This window comes from Schistocerca americana, chromosome 3, assembly GCF_021461395.2.
Source record: "Schistocerca americana isolate TAMUIC-IGC-003095 chromosome 3, iqSchAmer2.1, whole genome shotgun sequence".
Classification (NCBI taxonomy): Eukaryota; Metazoa; Arthropoda; class Insecta; order Orthoptera; family Acrididae; genus Schistocerca; species Schistocerca americana.
The window spans coordinates 968492907-968511180 of NC_060121.1; the positions used below are offsets into that span (position 1 = coordinate 968492907).

The following is an 18274-nucleotide window of genomic DNA, read 5'->3' on the forward strand; positions in this document are numbered from 1 at the left end:
AAAAAAAAAAAGAAACAAGTACACAAAACGTCCGACAGATGGCGTTGGATAGCAAAACTGCTACCGTGACTGGTGAGAGGTAAGCCGATATGTTACAGAATCGCATCATCCCCAGCCTGGCTGATAAACACCTGCTAGAATGTACGATGTTTACGCAGGATGGCGCTCCACCCTATATTGCTAGACGCGTGAAAGATCTCTTGCGCGCGTCGTTTGTTGATGATCGTGTGCTCTGCCGCCACTTTCGTCATGCTTGGCCTCCCAGGTCCCCAGACCTCAGTCCGTGCGATTATTGGCTTTGGGGTTACCTGAAGTCGCAAGTGTATCGTGATCGACCGACATCTCTAGGGTTGCTGAAAGACAACATCCGACGCCAATGCCTCACCATAACTCCGAACATGCTTTACAGTGCTGTTCACAACATTATTCCTCGACTACAGGTATTGTTGAGGAATGACGGTGGACCTATTGAGCATTTCCTGTGAACATCATCATCTATGCTTTGTCTTAATCTGTTATGCTAATTATTGCTTTTTTGATCAGATGAAGCGCCATCTGTCGGACATTTTTTGAACTTCTGTATTTTTATGGTTCTAACAAAACCCCATTTAATTCCAAGCATGTGTGTCAATTTGTACCTCTCTATCTACATTATTCCGTGATTTATTCAGTTTTCAAATTTATACTGACTTTTAGAGTTCAGTGGAACAAGCTGATGGATATCTTGAAGAGGAAAGGAGTAAAAGGAGTAGATTGGAGAGAGATAGAGAGAGAGAGAGAGAGAGAGAGAGAGAGAGACGACTGATACAGAATCTATATTTACACCAGAAAGTAAGGATAAGGATTGGAAATGAAATGTCAGAAGAAATCAGCATTGGACGAGGCGTTAGACAAGGTGGTTGTCTTTCCCCACTGTTGAACATACCTTGAAGAGATTATTGCGAAAAGTTTAGATGCGAAAAGAGGAATATGTATTGGTGGAAAGAGAATAGAATGTATAAGATTTGCTAATGACATGGTATTAGTGGCAGAAAGTGAGCGGACAGTGAATAACATGCTCAAAGATCTGAATGAAGCTTGTGTGGAATATGGGATGCAAATAAACACAGCAAAAACAAAGAGTATGGTCATCAGTAAAAGACGCAGACTGTCCAATATTAAAATAGGACAATCTACCATTAGCCAAGTAAGTGAATTTAAATATCTCGGAAGCACAATAACTGAATAATTGAGATGGTACCAGGAGGTGAAAACTCGAATCGCCATAGCGAAGGAGGCATTCAACAGAAAGAGGAGACTCTTGTGTGGCAAATTAGATAAAGGAATAAGGAAAAGGCTTGGCAAATGTTTTGTCTTGAGTGTGGCACTATATGGGGCAGAAACATGGACGCTGAGACGAGAGGATGAAAAAAGGTTAGAAGCATTTGAGATGTGGAAGTGGAGGAGAATGGAGAGAATAAGCTGGATGGAAAGAGTGAGTAATGAAAGAGTATTGGAAAGGGTTGGTGAGAGAAGATGTCTGCTGAAGGGAAAAGAACTGGTTGGGACATTCATTGAGAAGGGAGTGCTTGCTAGTAGATGCTTTGTGGGAGAAGACTGAGAGGAAGAAGGAGATACAAGGTGATGGACGACATAAAGGGAAGAGGAAATTATGCAGACCTTAAGAGGATGGCAGAACACCGGACAGCCTGGAGATCTACCATGTGAAAACCTGCCTTTAGAAAGAACACTTATATATATATATATATACAGGGTGTTTCAAAAATGACCGGTATATTTGAAACGGCAATAAAAACTAAACGGGCAGCGATAGAAATACACTGTTTGTTGCAATATGCTTGGGACAACAGTACATTTTCAGGCAGACAAACTTTCGAAATTACAGTAGTTACAATTTTCAACAACAGATGGCGCTGCGGTCTGGGAAACGCTATAGTACGATATTTTCCACATATCCACCATGCGTAGCAATAATATGGCGTAGTCTCTGAATGAAATTACCCGAAACCTTTGACAACGTGTCTGGCGGAATGGCTTCACATGCAGATGAGATGTACTGCTTCAGCTGTTCAATTGTTTCTGGATTCTGGCGGTACACCTGGTCTTTCAAGTGTCCCCACAGAGAGAAGTCACAGGGGTTCATGTCTGACGAATAGGGAGGCCAATCCACGCTGCCTCCTGTATGTTTCGGATAGCCCAAAGCAATCACACGATCATCGAAATATTCATTCAGGAAATTAAAGACGTCGGCCGTGCGATGTGGCCGGGCACCATCTTGCATAAACCACGAGGTGTTCGCAGTGTCGTCTAAGGCAGTTTGTACCGCCACAAATTCACGAAGAATGTCCAGATAGCGTGATGCAGTAATCGTTTCGGATCTGAAAAATGGGCCAATGATTCCTTTGGAAGAAATGGCGGCCCAGACCAGTACTTTTTTAGGATGGAGGGACGATGGGACTGCAACATGGGGCTTTTCGGTTCCCCATATGCGCCAGTTCTGTTTACTGACGAAGCCGTCCAGGTAAAAATAAGCTTCGTCAGTAAACCAAATGCTGCCCACATGCATATCGCCGTCATCAATCCTGTGCACTATATCGTTAGCGAATGTCTCTCGTGCAGCAATGGTAGCGGCGCTGAGGGGTTGCCGCGTTTGAATTTTGTACGGATAGAGGTGTAAACTCTGGCGCACGAGACGATACGTGGACGTTGGCGTCATTTGGACCGCAGCTGCAACACGGCGAACGGAAACCCGAGGCCGCTGTCGGATCACCTGCTGCACTAGCTGCGCGTTGCCCTCTGTGGTTGCCGTACGCGGTCGCCCTACCTTTCCAGCACGTTCATCCGTCACGTTCCCAGTCCGTTGAAATTTTTCAAACAGATCCTTTATTGTATCGCTTTTCGGTCCTTTGGTTACATTAAACCTCCGTTGAAAACATTCGTCTTGTTGCAACAACACTGTGTTCTAGGCGGTGGAATTCCAACACCAGAAAAATCCTCTGTTCTAAGGAATAAACCATGTTGTCTACAGCACACTTGCACGTTGTGAACAGCACACGCTTACAGCAGAAAGACGACGTACAGAATGGCGCACCCACAGACTGCGTTGTCTTCTATATCTTTGACATCACTTGCAGCGCCATCTGTTGTTGAAAATTGTAACTACTGTAATTTCGAAAGTTTGTCCGCCTGAAAATGTACTGTTGTCCCAAGCATATTGCAACAAACGGTGTATTTCTATCGCTGCTCGTTTAGTTTTTATTGCCGTTTCAAATATACCGGTGATTTTTGAAACACATATATATATATATATGTGTGTGTGTGTGTGTGTGTGTGTGTGTGTGTGTGTGTGTGTACCTGTGGGCCTGGAAGTAGTGAGATAGATTGATGGTAGTAACCATGTAGTAATCTGTATTACCTGTGAGCCCTGTACTTTGTCAGACGTGTGCACAGTGGTTCGTGACGTCAGACCGGTGGTGGGGGTGTGTGTTGCAGTCGGGCGCGCCGGACAACAACTCTACGTCGTCCCGCAGCGGCACTCCCGGCTCCTCGTACCCGGGCACGCCGCCAGAGCGCGCAGCGTCGCCCCACCCGCTCAAGACGGAGCACCTGGCCAGGAACTACTCCGACTTCATGCGCTCGCTCGCCGCCAAGTACAACAACGCCAACCCCAACGAGTGAGTACTCCAGCCATCCGTGTTCTGGCCGCGTCGCGCATTCATTCTCCACCTGCAAAGTGTAACACCGACGCGCCGCAACTAATCGTGTCTGACGCCACTGAAGAGTACACGTGCGACGAACTGAGCTTCACGCTTGTTTTCCTCCGCCGCCTCGACCCGCGAGGTCCTGATGGCCAATATAAATTCACCGTTTCACAACATCTTTCTGAAACCACAATCAGTCACTTACTCGCGTTCCGAATTCTCAAGCCTTAAATTGAACAGGCATCAATCGCGTTCATTAGATACAGGTCAAGTCTTACACAGAGGGGGCCGGCCGGTGTGGCCGTGCGGTTCTAGGCGCTTCAGTCTGGAACCGCGTGACCGCTACGCTCGCAGGTTCAAATCCTGCCTCGGGCATGGATGTGTGTGATGTCCTTAGTTAGGTTTAAGTAGTTCTAAGTTACAGGGGACTGATGACCTCAGTAGTTAAGTCCCATAGTGCTCAGAGCCATTTGAACCATTTAAGTCTTAGGATTAGATGTCTCTTCCCTCCCAGAGAATGTCACAGTCAATATTTTCAGGTTCAGAACGTCAGCTACACGTCAATATCTCTTTAAAGAGTACGTTGTCAATAAAACTCAACAACCATTAATGAAATTTGTTAAGAGTGTGCTAAAAGGTTTTTTGAGGTTTTAGACCCTGCTTTCACATCACTATGTCTCCAAAATGCGTGTTGTTGATTTATGCTAGCTACAAATGACGATTTTTTTTTTTTGCGATTTTTCTTAGGATGGTCAAATAGAACCCCCCTTTTCCCAGGTCGTATGGAAAATGCGTTGGTACTGCTATCGTCATATATAAAAGTAATCAACTATATGCTAATTAGCTCGTACCTATCTGTCATTTTTACGAAGAATGCACGTCTTGCCATTTCTGATTGCATGTTATACAAAAATCCAGTTTACAATGAAAATATAAATAATTAGTTACCTAACTTTTATGAAAGATTGTTGCTTCACGCAAATTTTCGTTGAACATGCATATCTGTTCAAATATCTACGACAGCCGGGAACTGAACCTCCCCCATGTGGCAAGTGAGCATTCTACCATAGATCCGGGCGGCCCATCGAAAATACGGCGTTAGTTTATCGTATTACAGATGTTCAGAAAACTTCAAAGTCGATTTTTTCAGAATTTCTGGGAGTTCCATCGAACTGCTTTCGGGGACTGATATTTGAATATGAACATCACGTACCATATAAAAAGAAAAAAAGACTCAGATTGGCATGTGGTTCAAATGATTATAATGGGTCTGAGCACTATGGGACTTAACATCTGAGGTCATCAGTCCCCTAGAGCTTAGAACTACTTAAACCTAACCTACCTAAGGACATCACTCACATCCATGCCCGAAACAGGATTCGAACCTGCGACCGTAGCAGTCGCGCGGTTCCAGACTGAGGCGCCATGTGGTCTCCTTGTCAGTGGTACAAGGAAGCAACTGCTTTCACTTGCTGGTGATCGTCATCAGCTTGAGGTTTCACCCACATTTGACGCGGCAAGAAAACCGAGAGAGTTTTGTACAAGAATTTCGTCGTAAGAAACTTACTTCCGTTATGATAATAAAATGTAGAGTTTCACTGCCGGAAATGTCATGTCCATTATAATTATCCGGGCTGTTATGCCGTGGTCGGTTGACGAATTCTGTGTCAATTCCCAACGTTTCGTCCCCGTCTGCGGAGGACATCTTTAAGGGGGTCTGTAGCTGGATGGAACGTCCAACACACCCACTGGCTACAGTAGCGAGCCAGTGGGTGTATCGGACGTTCCATCCAGCTACAGACCCCCTTGAAGATGTCCTCCGCAGACGGGGACGAAACGTTGGGAATTGACACAGAATTCATCAACCGACCACTGCATAACGGCCCGGATAAGTATAATGGGCATTACTTCCGTTAACAAAAAATTTGTTGTCTGCACGAGAGGCGTACCTGAATTCGCCCAGTACGTCTGGGCTGTAGCGGACCGCTGATTGGCTGTACTGTGTGATGACCTCAACCCACAGGAAAAATAATTGTCAAAATCTGAACTGTGAAGTGATCCAAAATTCTGCTTGGATAATCACACTCTTTGGTATATGATCCCACTTTGGTTATGAACTGAAAACTCTAATATTCACGAGAAACGGCTCTGAAATTAACCTGCACCGACAAAATTGCGTATATATTCTCTGAAACTTCAAAGACATCTAAGATAATATCTGAAAGGAATTAGGAAAAGTGACAAAATTTCGTGAATCACACACGATACTGTTAATAATTGCATGAACACTGGGGGGTGGTGTGTCACCACACATCTACCCACTTTTGAGTATAACCAGTGTCTCTTAATACCACGACTCGTAGCAATACGATATCAAAAACTTTTATTACTGGGTAAACAGTCCCTACGTGATTTGACAGCTGACATTTATAATTCACGCTCACGTTAGGAAATGCACCAATACGGGAATAGCAGCTTTTACATTATCGGCCAGAACGCAAGCAATTATGGCGGTCGCCGTAATTTTCGCGCGACGCCATATTTCGCGACAAAATACTCTTATTAGTCACTGTCATATATCTAGTCTCATAACAATACATAAAACTACATAAAATAACTACAATAATTTTGACATGCAAGGAGAATTAGTTCTAATGAGAGGAAGAAGTTTATATTTACTGGTGTTTCAACAATGACTACCAGGCAACTTTTAATTCAATGATTGTAATTTTATATTCGTTAGCAGAAAGCAAACATAAACCAAACAGAGACTTTATTTGAATAGTCTGTAATTCTTATACTTTTAATAGAGAAAGGACGTTTCTAGGTCAGGGGATAGGGTTCGGCGAAAGCTCTTAACTTTTTGTTGCACACGAAGCGTTGCGTTGGGCAGCACGATGTCGGCGGGTTACGACGATGAGAGCAGGATACAGGCAGTTCCGCTGGTTAATCTTCTCCGGCGAAACGCAAATAAAGTTCCGGCACAGCTGTATCATTAACCCCGTGGTGATTAACAAACCACAAGACGCCAGTGTACGACCGTTGTTGACATGTCCTCTCTTTCAAAGTACATGACGCAGACATCGCTCGTTTTTACACTTTATGCACTGTACGTGACGCTATCGTCCATAATTACACAGTTCGTCACATTCATATAGTCTTAGCCACAGATACACAGTTCATAGAATTGTTCTTGTGTGTGAAGCACACCGTAAACAGTGTCCACTCTGTTTTCGCACTTCAAACTTTGACAACGTCACTGAAAGTCATTTGTATTGCACAGTTAATTAAAGTCTTCACTTTCACGGCTTGACAGAATGTGGTATACAACAGTTCCACCACCCAAAACCAATACCAGCAAAGTTCATGCGAATAAAAGCACAGTTCGGGTCGGCCACAACAAAGTAATGTTAGCGGCACTTTCACAGTCCGGTTTATTTGCTCTTAAAGTTCGCTGGCGATGGCATTACATACCGCAGTGGTTACGAGAATTAACAATCTGATAGTTCGGTATAACTGTCCATACAATTACGTATGCTTTTCATGGAACACAGTACTATTTTCCCCGCGCACGCTTCACACACACACCATCCACCATCCCGTCTACTACACAACCACGTTTAGATTCTCGATATCACTATCGCTGTCCCCTGTCTATAGATGTTATATCGTCATCGTAAATTACATAAACCTTTATAAACGTTATTGAACAAACTTTACCGCAGGTACAAAGCAAGAAACATACTTACCTATTGGCAAACGAAATAATCAGAATTACGAGGGCAGTTCAATAAGTACTGCAACACATTTTTTTCTGAAACAGGGGTTGTTTTATTCAGCATTGAAATACACCAGGTTATTCCCCAATCTTTTAGCTACACAACACTATTTTTCAACGTAATCTCCATTCAATGCTACGGCCTTACGCCACCTTGAAATGAGGGCCTGTATGCCTGCACGGTACCATTCCACTGGTCGATGTCGGAGCCAACGTCGTACTGCATCAATAACTTCATCATCCGCGTAGTGCCTCCTACGGATTGCGTCCTTCATTGGGCCAAACATATGGAAATCCGACGGTGCGAGATCGGGGCTGTAGGGCGCATGAGGAAGAACAGTCCACTGAAGTTTTGTGAGCTCCTCTCGGGTGCGAAGACTTGTGTGAGGTCTTGCGTTGTCATGAAGAAGGAGAAGTTCGTTCAGATTTTTGTGCCTACGAACACGCTGAAGTCGTTTCTTCAATTTCTGAAGAGTAGCACAATACACTTCAGAGTTGATCGTTTGACCATGGGGAAGGACATCGAACAGAATAACCCCTTCAGCGTCCCAGAAGACTGTAACCATGACTTTACGGGCTGAGGGTATGGCTTTAAACTTCTTCTTGGTAGGGGAGTGTGTGTGGCGCCACTCCATTGATGGCCGTTTTGTTTCAGGTTCGAAGTGATGAACCCATGTTTCACCGCCTGTAACAATCTTTGACAAGAAATTGTCACCCTCAGCCACATGACGAGCAAGCAATTCCGCACAGATGGTTGTCCTTTGCTCTTTATGGTGGTCGGTTAGACAACGAGGGACCCAGCGGGAACAAACCTTTGAATATCCCAACTGGTGAACAATTGTGACAGCACTACCAACAGAGATGTCAAGTTGAGCACTGAGTTGTTTGATGGTGATCCGTCGATCATCTCGAACGAGTGTGTTCGCACGCTCCGCCAAAGCGGGAGTCACAGCTGTGCACGGCTGGCCCGCACGCGGGAGATCAGACAGTCTTGCTTGACCTTGCGGCGATGATGACACACGCTTTGCCCAACGACTCACCGTGCTTTTGTCCACTGCCAGATCACCGTAGACATTCTGCAAGCGCCTACGAATATCTGAGATGCCCTGGTTTTCCGCCAAAAGAAACTCGATCACTGCCCGTTGTTTGCAACGCACATCCGTTACAGACGCCATTTTAACAGCTCCGTACAGCGCTGCCACCTGTCGGAAGTCAATGAAACTATACGAGACGAAGCAGGAATGTTTGAAAATATTCCACAAGAGATTTCCGGTTTTTTCAACCAAAATTGGCCGAGAAAAAAAATGTGTTGCATTACTTATTGAACTGCCGTCGTACATCTTTACATTAAAAAAAAAAACCGCAGTAGAATGTTACAGAATCACAATTAGAAATGCCTACATGAACAAAATAAAAAGAATAGAAATCTAAAGAACATCACGAGAAAAAAAATTTTGTATGCGTAATTAGCAATGCCTTCACAAGTGGTGGTGTCTGCCCGGCAGCTACCTGAGCAGTGCGGCGGCGGCAGCGGCGGCGGCGGCCGCGGCGACGGGCGCGCGCAACGGCTACCTGGACCCGCGCTTCGCGCCCTTCAAGTCGGGCGCCGCCACGCCCTTCGTAGGGCTGATGGCACCGCTGACGGCGCCCGCCAGCCCGCTGCCCGGCATCAAGGGCGGCGTCGGGCTCGGCGGCGGGCCCGCGCCCACCGGCTCCCCCAAGGACGAGCACGGGGGCGGCGGGGGCGGCAAGAAGGGCGGCGCGGGCGCGGGCGGCCCCCCGACGCCGGCGCCGACGCCCGCCCCCGCCACGGACCTCCTCGGCATGTTCCCGCCCATGATCGACATGAGCTCGACCCAGGCGCTGCTCTCCATGGTGCGCTCCGCCAACGCCTCTCAGCTCGAGAACTACCTTAAGGTGAGTGTCTTAATCTTTTTCCTGTTTTAGCGACCCATTTTTCTATCCCGACTTCCGTATCTTGCATGAAAGTAGGAATGTTAATTTATCTATACAGGGTTATTACAAATGATTGAAGCCATTTCACAGCTCTACAATAACTTTATTATTTGAGATATTTTCACAATGCTTTGCACACACATACAAAACTCAAAAAGTTTTTTTAGGCATTCACAAATGTTCGATATGTGCCCCTTTAGTGATTCGGCAGACATCAACCCGATAATCAAGTTCCTCCCACACTCGGCGCAGCATGTCCCCATCAATGAGTTGGAAAGCATTGTTGATGCGAGCTCGCAGTTCTGGCACGTTTCTTGGTAGAGGTAGTTTAACCACTGAATCTTTCACGTAAACCCACAGAAAGAAATCGCATGGGGTTAAGTCGGGAGAGCGTGGAGGCCATGACATGAATTGCTGATCATGATCTCCACCACGACCGATCCATCGGTTTTCCAATCTCCTGTTTAAGCAATGCCGAACATCATGATGGAAGTGCGGTGGAGCACCATCCTGTTGAAAGGTGAAGTCGGCGCTGTCGGCCTCCAGTTGTGGCATGAGCCAATTTTCCAGCATGTCCAGATACACGTGTCCTGTAACGTTTTCTTCGCAGAAGAAAAAGGGGCCGTAAACATTAAACCGTGAGATTGCACAAAACACGTTAACTTTTGGTGAATTGCGAATTTTCTGCACGAATGCGTGAGGATTCTCTACCGCCCAGATTCGCACATTGTGTCTGTTCACTTCACCATTAAGAAAAATGTTGCTTCATCACTGAGAACAAGTTTCGCACTGAACGCATCCTCTTCCGTGAGCTGTTGCAACCGCGCCGAAAATTCAAAGCCTTTGACTTTGTCATCGGGTGTCAGGGCTTGTAGCAATTGTAAACGGTAAGGCTTCTGCTTTAGCCTTTTCCGTAAGATTTTCCAGACCGTCGGCTGTGGTACGTTTAGCTCCCTGCTTGCTTTATTCGTCGACCTCCGCGGGCTACGCGTGAAACTTGCCCGCACGCGTTCAACCGTTTCTTCGCTCACTGCACGCCGACCCGTTGATTTCCCCTCACAGTGGCATCCAGAAGCTTTGAACTGCGCATACCATCGCCGAATGGAGTTGGCAGTTGGTGGATCTTTGTTGAACTTCGTCCTGAAGTGTGGTTGCACTGTTATGACTGACTGATCTGAGTGCATTTCAAGCACGACATACGCTTTCTCGGCTCCTGTCGCCATTTTGTCTCACTGCGCTCTCGAGCGCTCTGGCGGCAGTAACCTGAAGTGCGGCTTCAGCCGAACAAAACTTTTGAGTTTTTCTACGTATCTGTAGTGTGTCGTGACCATATGTCAATGAATGGAGCTACAGTGAATTTATGAAATCGCTTCAATCATTTGTAATTGCCCTGTACATTGACTGGTATTGAGGGCTTTTGGTTTATTCCGGCTAGTTCTTAAATTAACCCCAGTGAGTCACTACACGTATTTTCTTCCCAGTTCTGAAGGAAAAAACCATAAGTAAATTAATACTAGTGTTTTCAATAGATTCTCGTTCACTTGTTTCAGTTACTAGTCTGCAGTTTATTCTTGGTGAAAATCACGTAACCTAATTATTTATGAACCTAAGTCGAAGTAAAGTTCAAGACGAATAGTCAGTTTCAAATTAACACGTTATTTTATTTAACAATAATTATTAATAAATCAGTTATTCACACGATCTCCTTCAAAGGGGTTCCTTGAATAAGTATCTAATGTGGAATCCCTTCAATATCAGATATACTAAATAATGTTCTGTCACTTTCGATAAAAAGATTGTTCCCGTTTAATATCCATAAACTGTCACGAACTATGATTACTAGTCGCGTGAAGTAAAGCTTTTCCACTATCACAATACAAAGTCCGAATCTGTCCAAAAAATCGTTAATTCCGTAAAATATTTAAACCTTCACACGAAGTGACGTTGAAGTCAGAGAGATTATTGATCACCTCCCCGTTCCTCTAATATGTAAAAGTTCCAATTCTGATCTGAAATTAATGCTTCCCAAAAAACAATCTCGTCGCGATTTAAAAAAAATGGCTCTGAGCACTATGGGACTTAACATCTACGGTCATCAGTCCCCTATAACTCAGAACTACTTAAACCTAACTAACCTAAGGACAGCACACAACACCCAGTCATCACGAGGCAGAGAAAATCCCTGACCCCGCCGGGAATCGAGGTCGGGAACCCGGGCGTGGGAAGCGAGAACGCTACCGCACGACCACGAGCTGCGGACGACGCGATTTATTCTTGCGCCCTGGTTTTATAAAGCTCTTATTGTTGCTTCCTAAAGCTGTACGTCCTAATTGACTTCGAACAGACTAGAGAATAGAGACTGGAGTATCATAGTTGCATTGTATGTCTATTTATACTTTAGTAAACGCTATTTTTGGTGTTCAAGACCTACGTTCTGTGACTATAATATTGATTTTCTCATATATAAGAATAACTAATAATTTAACCATTTCTATCGTTTTCTCCCCCTCCCATGCTTCCAAAATTTATGATTAAAATTCTTTTCTTTTTCTATTATTTTTCTACTATAGATTTCCCTCTATTTGTCCCTTATTTCTATTTCGTAAATTACTACTTGTGGAGGGGCTTGGGACGTTTTCTGAATTTATATTTCGAGGGCATGGGAGCTAATTTGGGAGCTATTTTGGTTTATTAACACCGAGAGGCGTTGTAGCTGTTACACTGTCCAAACTATTAAAATCTGTCTCAAAGTGTTTGATATTTGGGGAGAATATTACCAAAGCAACTAAAAAATAGAGTAACATGTTGTTTCGACATTTATCCAAAGAAATTCCGCACAGGCTGTATGAATGATTTTTATTAAATCTGCGACCGGTTTCGCACCACTTATAGGCGCATCCTCAGGCAATATACGCTATTTATAACTTAGTAACGTTGAACATTGCCCTGTAGCCACGCTCTGTAGCGTATATTTCCGGAGGATGCACGGATAAGTAGTGCGAAACCGGTCGCAGATTTAATAAAAATCATTCATACAGTCAGTGCGGAATTTTCTTTGTAAAAATAGAGTAGTGCATTGCGATACGAACATGTTTCCAATTTATGTAAAAAACAGAAGTGGGATTTCTCGGTACTGTCAAAACGTATCTGATCGGGTTATTTACGTATTGCAGTACAAAAAATATCAGTTCGTATTAACTTAAAGAATACGAAACTAGACTATAAACGTCAAAATAGTGACAATGTCCTCTAACGGCAGCAGGGTCCGTAAAGTCTTACGACGAAACAAACAATAACGCAGCGGTTGTTTACTGTCCACTGTCGCCAAAGACATGTCACAGTCAAAGATGCTCTTCTGCTACAGGAGATGTGCAGAGACATCCCGACAGATCACTAGTGCACGAATTCAATGCCATACTGTTTTATGGCTGACGGGACTTTAAATCCTGTCGGACAAGATGATGTTAAATAACTGTCAAAAAAACACACACCTGTACCAACTAATACGCGATTTCATAACCTAAATTTCTTCCAGCGATGAAAGCAATATCAAGTCAAAGACCAAAGTTAGAAGCAAACAGTTTTGAGGAATTGTACATTTATCTTGATTATACAACGTGTATCATAATTTCGCGCGTTGTGACACAGTCAAAAACAAAAATCCACTGGGCTACAGAGAAGATTTTTACATTTATTCTGTTTACAGGCAGTAACTTTGTACACAAGGTAATTAATGTCGGTGGATGATAACCATCTTTGGTCCTGAGTAAAGACAGGTATTTAATCGTATCCAGCCAAGATATGTGTATGCAGTGCACTTAATGTAATAAACTAAAGAAGCTCTTCTAACATACATGTTGACTCTCTAAAACATCTTAGACTCTCAGCCGTCTTAGTTGTTGCTATTAATTATGATATGCCCACTATAAACCTATAGAATTCCGTAATCGTCGCAACTCCAGATTAAGTTTTCTGGGATTAAACGCGTCGTATTCTTCAAACTACTTCAAAAGTCGAAGCTCTGCCCCTGTACTGTAGTCTTTATCAAAAGTATTCGACGTCTCCACATGTCTGAGTATGGTCGAGAACCATTTTTTCTCTATCCCACGACCAAATGGGGAATGGGGAGAGTAGAGCGACGGCAGAAACTATACGCTGCTCTGCTGCTAAATTATGATAAAAATATACAGTTACCGTTTAAACTTAAAAATATTAAAATAATAGAATTAAAATACAACAAAATTGTTTGTGTTGATGATTTACGATAAAATACATATGGCTGTGATGTGGATGATGCTAACATGATGATCATGGTTCTCGTGATGATGATGCGTGAGTGGATCAGGAAGGTGGAAGAGGCATTGGACTCTTGATCTGAGGAAAAGAAATGGCGACTAGAGATATGCCTGTTAGGGTGGCTAGGTGTCAGGGCGCATTTCTCGGTCGAGAAGAGGGGTCTGTAAAAGTTTCATTGGGATAGGATATGTAGGGTGTGGAGGTGGGTAAGACGGCATACATTGCTACAGTCGCGGCAGGAGCTCACAATTGGAGAGGATGTAGGAGAGTATGGGATGTGATTCTCGAAGTTTTCACGGCGTACTGAATATTCTATGAGGTCAACCGGACAATGTTGACTTCTTGCAACAATATTTCGGCTGGCAACCGTCGATCCATCTTCAGATGAGTGTCCGGCTCTGGAGTCTGCTAGTTCACGGCGTCGGCTTCATAATAAAAAATTGGCGGGGAAAAAGCATGCGGATTGGCGGCCGTTACAGGTGCGTCCTCTGTCGAAATCCGCGCTCTCTACAAATACTGTTCCACCCGTGGCTCGCAGGCGCATGCGTAAACTACATGCGCGCCCTCTGTCGAAATGCGCGCCAGTGTCGCTAATAACAAACGTCGGATGTTGCCGCACGATTCACTATGTATAAAATATTTTCTCTCAGAAGATATTAAAGAGATCACCGTGTGCCAGGCCTACTCCAATTGAAAGCCGCCGTTGTAGTGGGACGAAATTAAGCGTCACCCATCCACCAAAGTCAGCCCAGTTTGCAGGTGACTATAAGTTTAATTTAGTTTTTGTTTATGTGTTTTCTTATTATTTGTAATAAATGTGAATTATCTAAAAGTTTGTATTTTTTTACGTGTTTCATGTACGGAGAGATCGGCGCAACGAACGGGGACAGCATCTTCGTTGCCGCGACCAGAGAGGAAATTGCTGGCCGCTATACGTCGCGGGTCGACAGCCAAGGAGCAACAGAAGATCCTGGAACCGAGTTGTTGCGTCGTGTTTCTAAAAAAATTAAAAATGAATTTTTATACTCTTTTTGTACAACAATGACGTCATAATGAGCTTAATCTTATTGAGATGTTAGTCACTGTCTGTCAACGCTCAAGTTCACATCTGTATGTGTAGGAAGCTAATAAAATAGTGTATGCTACTAAAGTTGAAACACGTGTCTTGAAGATTTATTTATGAAGAGTTATGTGAACGGATTAATAATATATTTGACAAGATTATTGATTCAGACAGCGTTGGCCGAAACTTTGAATCTAAAAAGTTTATTTAATGTGTGATTCTGATATCGATCAGATCAAGATAACGTGTGTCGATATAATTTTCTGAGGAGAAACAAACGAACTTTAAATTCGAAAAAGTTACGAAAACCAATTGGCCCAAGTGATGTAATTCTCTGCACACGACTCAACTGATGTTTTACAGTTTCGTTCAAGAACCATTCTATGACAATTTAAAAAGAATGTAAATAATTTTTTGAAGTGAGTGTAACTGACGTGGGTGACGAAGTCTGCACATGGTCATACATATATCAAACGAAAACTAATACGTCGTTACACCGCACCGTCCCGATTGATGAGATTGTGTGCTACACGAATTTCCACAGATTCTTTAATTACTGCATCACAAAAGTATCTAACCGGGGCCAAGATCTTTATGGCACAGTAATCCATAGTGTTTCCTGTAGTAATACAATGATCAGCTACGGCAGACTTCTGCTACGAGGGTAATCCAAAAAGTAAGGTCTCCTATTCTTTTATAGGTACATAGACCTGTTTATTTCTACAATGGTTTACAGAAGTTTACAGCTTGAACATTTAGCTCTTTTTCGACATAATCACAATTTCTGTCGATGCATTTTTGTAGACGCTGTGGCAGTTTTTGTATTCCCATGTCGTACCTGCTCGCCGCCATGCTGTTCAGAAAGTTATGAACCTCTTCTTTCACCTCGTCGTCGGAGTTGAATCGCTTTGCGGCGAAGTGTTCTTTTAAGCCAGGGAGCAGGTGATAGTCACTGGGTGCCAAGTGAGGACTATAGGATGGGTGGGTGGTTATGTTCCACTGAAACTGTTGAAGGGAGCAACGGCTTGTCGAGCGATGTGTGGGCTAGCGTTGTCAGGGAGAATATGTACGCCCTTGCTCAACATTCCTCTTCTCCGGTTCTGAATTGCCCGTTTGAGTTTTTTCAGAGTCTCACAGTACCTGTCAGCGTTAATTGTGGTCCCTGCGATTCAGCTCCGACGACGAGGTGAAAGAAGTGAAACGTCCCCTTAGAAAAATTAGTGAATTACTGTGCTGGTAAACCCCTTACGTTATTTGATTTCCGAACAGCTGAGCAGAACTAAACGTACTCAGACATTTCGCTCTTTACCTATTCTGATCAACACTAAACTGACACATTTTTTTAGCGCAACGCAATCTGACTTTGAATAATCTCTACAAAAGAATGGCCCTGACTAACATTAACCTATACCTTTCACAAATCACTTACCTCACAAAAATCGTCTTTACTCGAACTACTGTAATACAGCGAACGCCACTACTGCCAGCTAAATAGAAGATTCAGACTACTGAAGGCACTAACTACTGATAGGCATAGGTAGCAGATGAAAGATTTTGATAGAGAACAAACAATTTATTTACCTTAATATTGTTCGAAAGTCATAATATATATAGCAGTTCAAGACATCCAGTCTTACAAATTTACTGTCTCTGATGGACACACGTCCAGATCATCCGCTCTCAAAACTCCGCCATCTCTCTCCCCATATCCACCACTGCTGGCAGCTCACCTGCAACTGCGCGACGCTACGCGCTGTTAACATCCAACTGCCCACTACAATAGAGAATTTTTCAACAATGCAAACCAGCCACAGACTGCACGCAGCACAGCCAGTGATTTTCATACAGAGCGCTACTTGGCGTTACCAATATAAAAACCTAAACAGCCTACTTACAGAAGAGGTTCATAACTTTCTGAACAGCATGGCGGCGAGCTGGTATGACATAGGCTTACAAAAACTGCGACAGCGTCTACAAAAATGCATCGACAGAAATTTTGGTTCTGTCGGAAAATAGCTAAATGTTCAAGCTGTAAACTTCTGTAAACTATTGTAGAAATAAACAGGCCTATGTAATTATAAAAAGAATAGGAGACATTACGTTTGGGATTACCCTAGTATAAAGCCGACACCGTGGACTAGCAGACTCCAGTGGCGGACACTCGCCTGAAGATGGCTCGACGGTTGCCAGCCGAAATATTGCGGCAAGGAGTCAACATTATCCGGCTACAATCCCGAAACCTCATAGAACAGATTACGGGATTTGGTCTCCGAATTTACTGCATGTGTTGGTTTGCGAAAATGTTCGAGGAATTTTAAGTAAGATGGGAATGACGTCAACTGTAGACAGTGCATGTAGGGGAGGGAGGGAGCATGACGCTCTAGAAGTTTGAAAGTTTACCGTCTTACCTCCTTGCCTAGGGACGCCAGATGAAAGTTGATGTCGTCAAGCCCTGAATCAAAATTGCGCAACGCATAACTGGGGAGAGGAGCTTGAGAGCGCTACCTAGAGAGCGTGTCCTTTCTGTACGATGCTAGGCAAGGGGCTGGAGGGATCACACGCTGATGTGTGGGTCCCTGCATTCTATAGCTTGTATTTTAAATAAATTCCTTTCACTTGACTTCTTTGTGATTTTTAATGTATGTTAAAGAATGATGACGGTTGATTTCCTATTTATTTTAAACGTTATCACTCGACTTTACAGCGATTGCAGTAATTGTTCCAGTTTACAGATATTACAATTTTACAACTTACAGCTCGGGTGTATTATATACTAATCTGCACGCACATTTCTACGGATAAGACGGAATTGCGTTGGCCAAATGCATACCACCAAAGGACATACCATAGGACTTTCACTATCTGAGGAGGATAACGGGCAAACTGGGGACCAGATACTTTAACACAGGGGGTCAAATTTCCGGAATTAAACGAGCACATTCGTTACCTTACACAATCCGAAGCTGGAAATAAAAGAATTAGTACAAATATTCAAATATCTCTCTTCCATGCGTGAACATTGAGACAGTCGCACTGAGGGCACGTTAGTGTGGAAAGTTGCTTCATCACTAAACACAATCTCACTTACCCGTCTTCTGTAACACCCTCAAGAATATGGGGGGCACCCGGAGGTCTTCCTGGGCCCCGGTGGAGGGGTGGTCGAACCACTTGGCCGTGACCAACCTCTCCACCCCATATCTTGTGACACTGGAAAGTCTTTGACTTTTACCTGCCTGTGCTGTCTCTCTGATCGCCTAGCCAGGAATAAGCTTGGCACTACTATACTACAGAACTACTTCCCAACAAAGATTTGGCCACGCTTTACGGAAGTAAAGTTCATGTACAGATGAACATCCACGTACAAGAAATGCATAATACACGACACATATAAATACGTATTATGAAGCCTGACACATTTCTTTCCACCCGTCCACATGGGTTCTGTTGCACCCGCGGCCGGCCGCGTCGTGTAATAAAACT

At 43.9% G+C, this 18274-nt stretch overlaps 1 protein-coding gene across 1 annotated transcript in view; it reads left to right on the top strand.

Annotated features, from left to right (window-relative positions):
• LOC124606594 (mucin-1) overlaps window positions 1–18274 on the top strand; it is a 418176-nt gene that overhangs the window by 4569 nt on the left and 395333 nt on the right. Inside the window, exons 2-4 of the mRNA XM_047138578.1 lie at window positions 3493–3674; window positions 8985–9180; window positions 9253–9396. Of these exons, the coding sequence (XP_046994534.1) occupies window positions 3493–3674; window positions 8985–9180; window positions 9253–9396 (522 nt within the window). The remainder of the gene's footprint in view (window positions 1–3492; window positions 3675–8984; window positions 9181–9252; window positions 9397–18274) is intronic.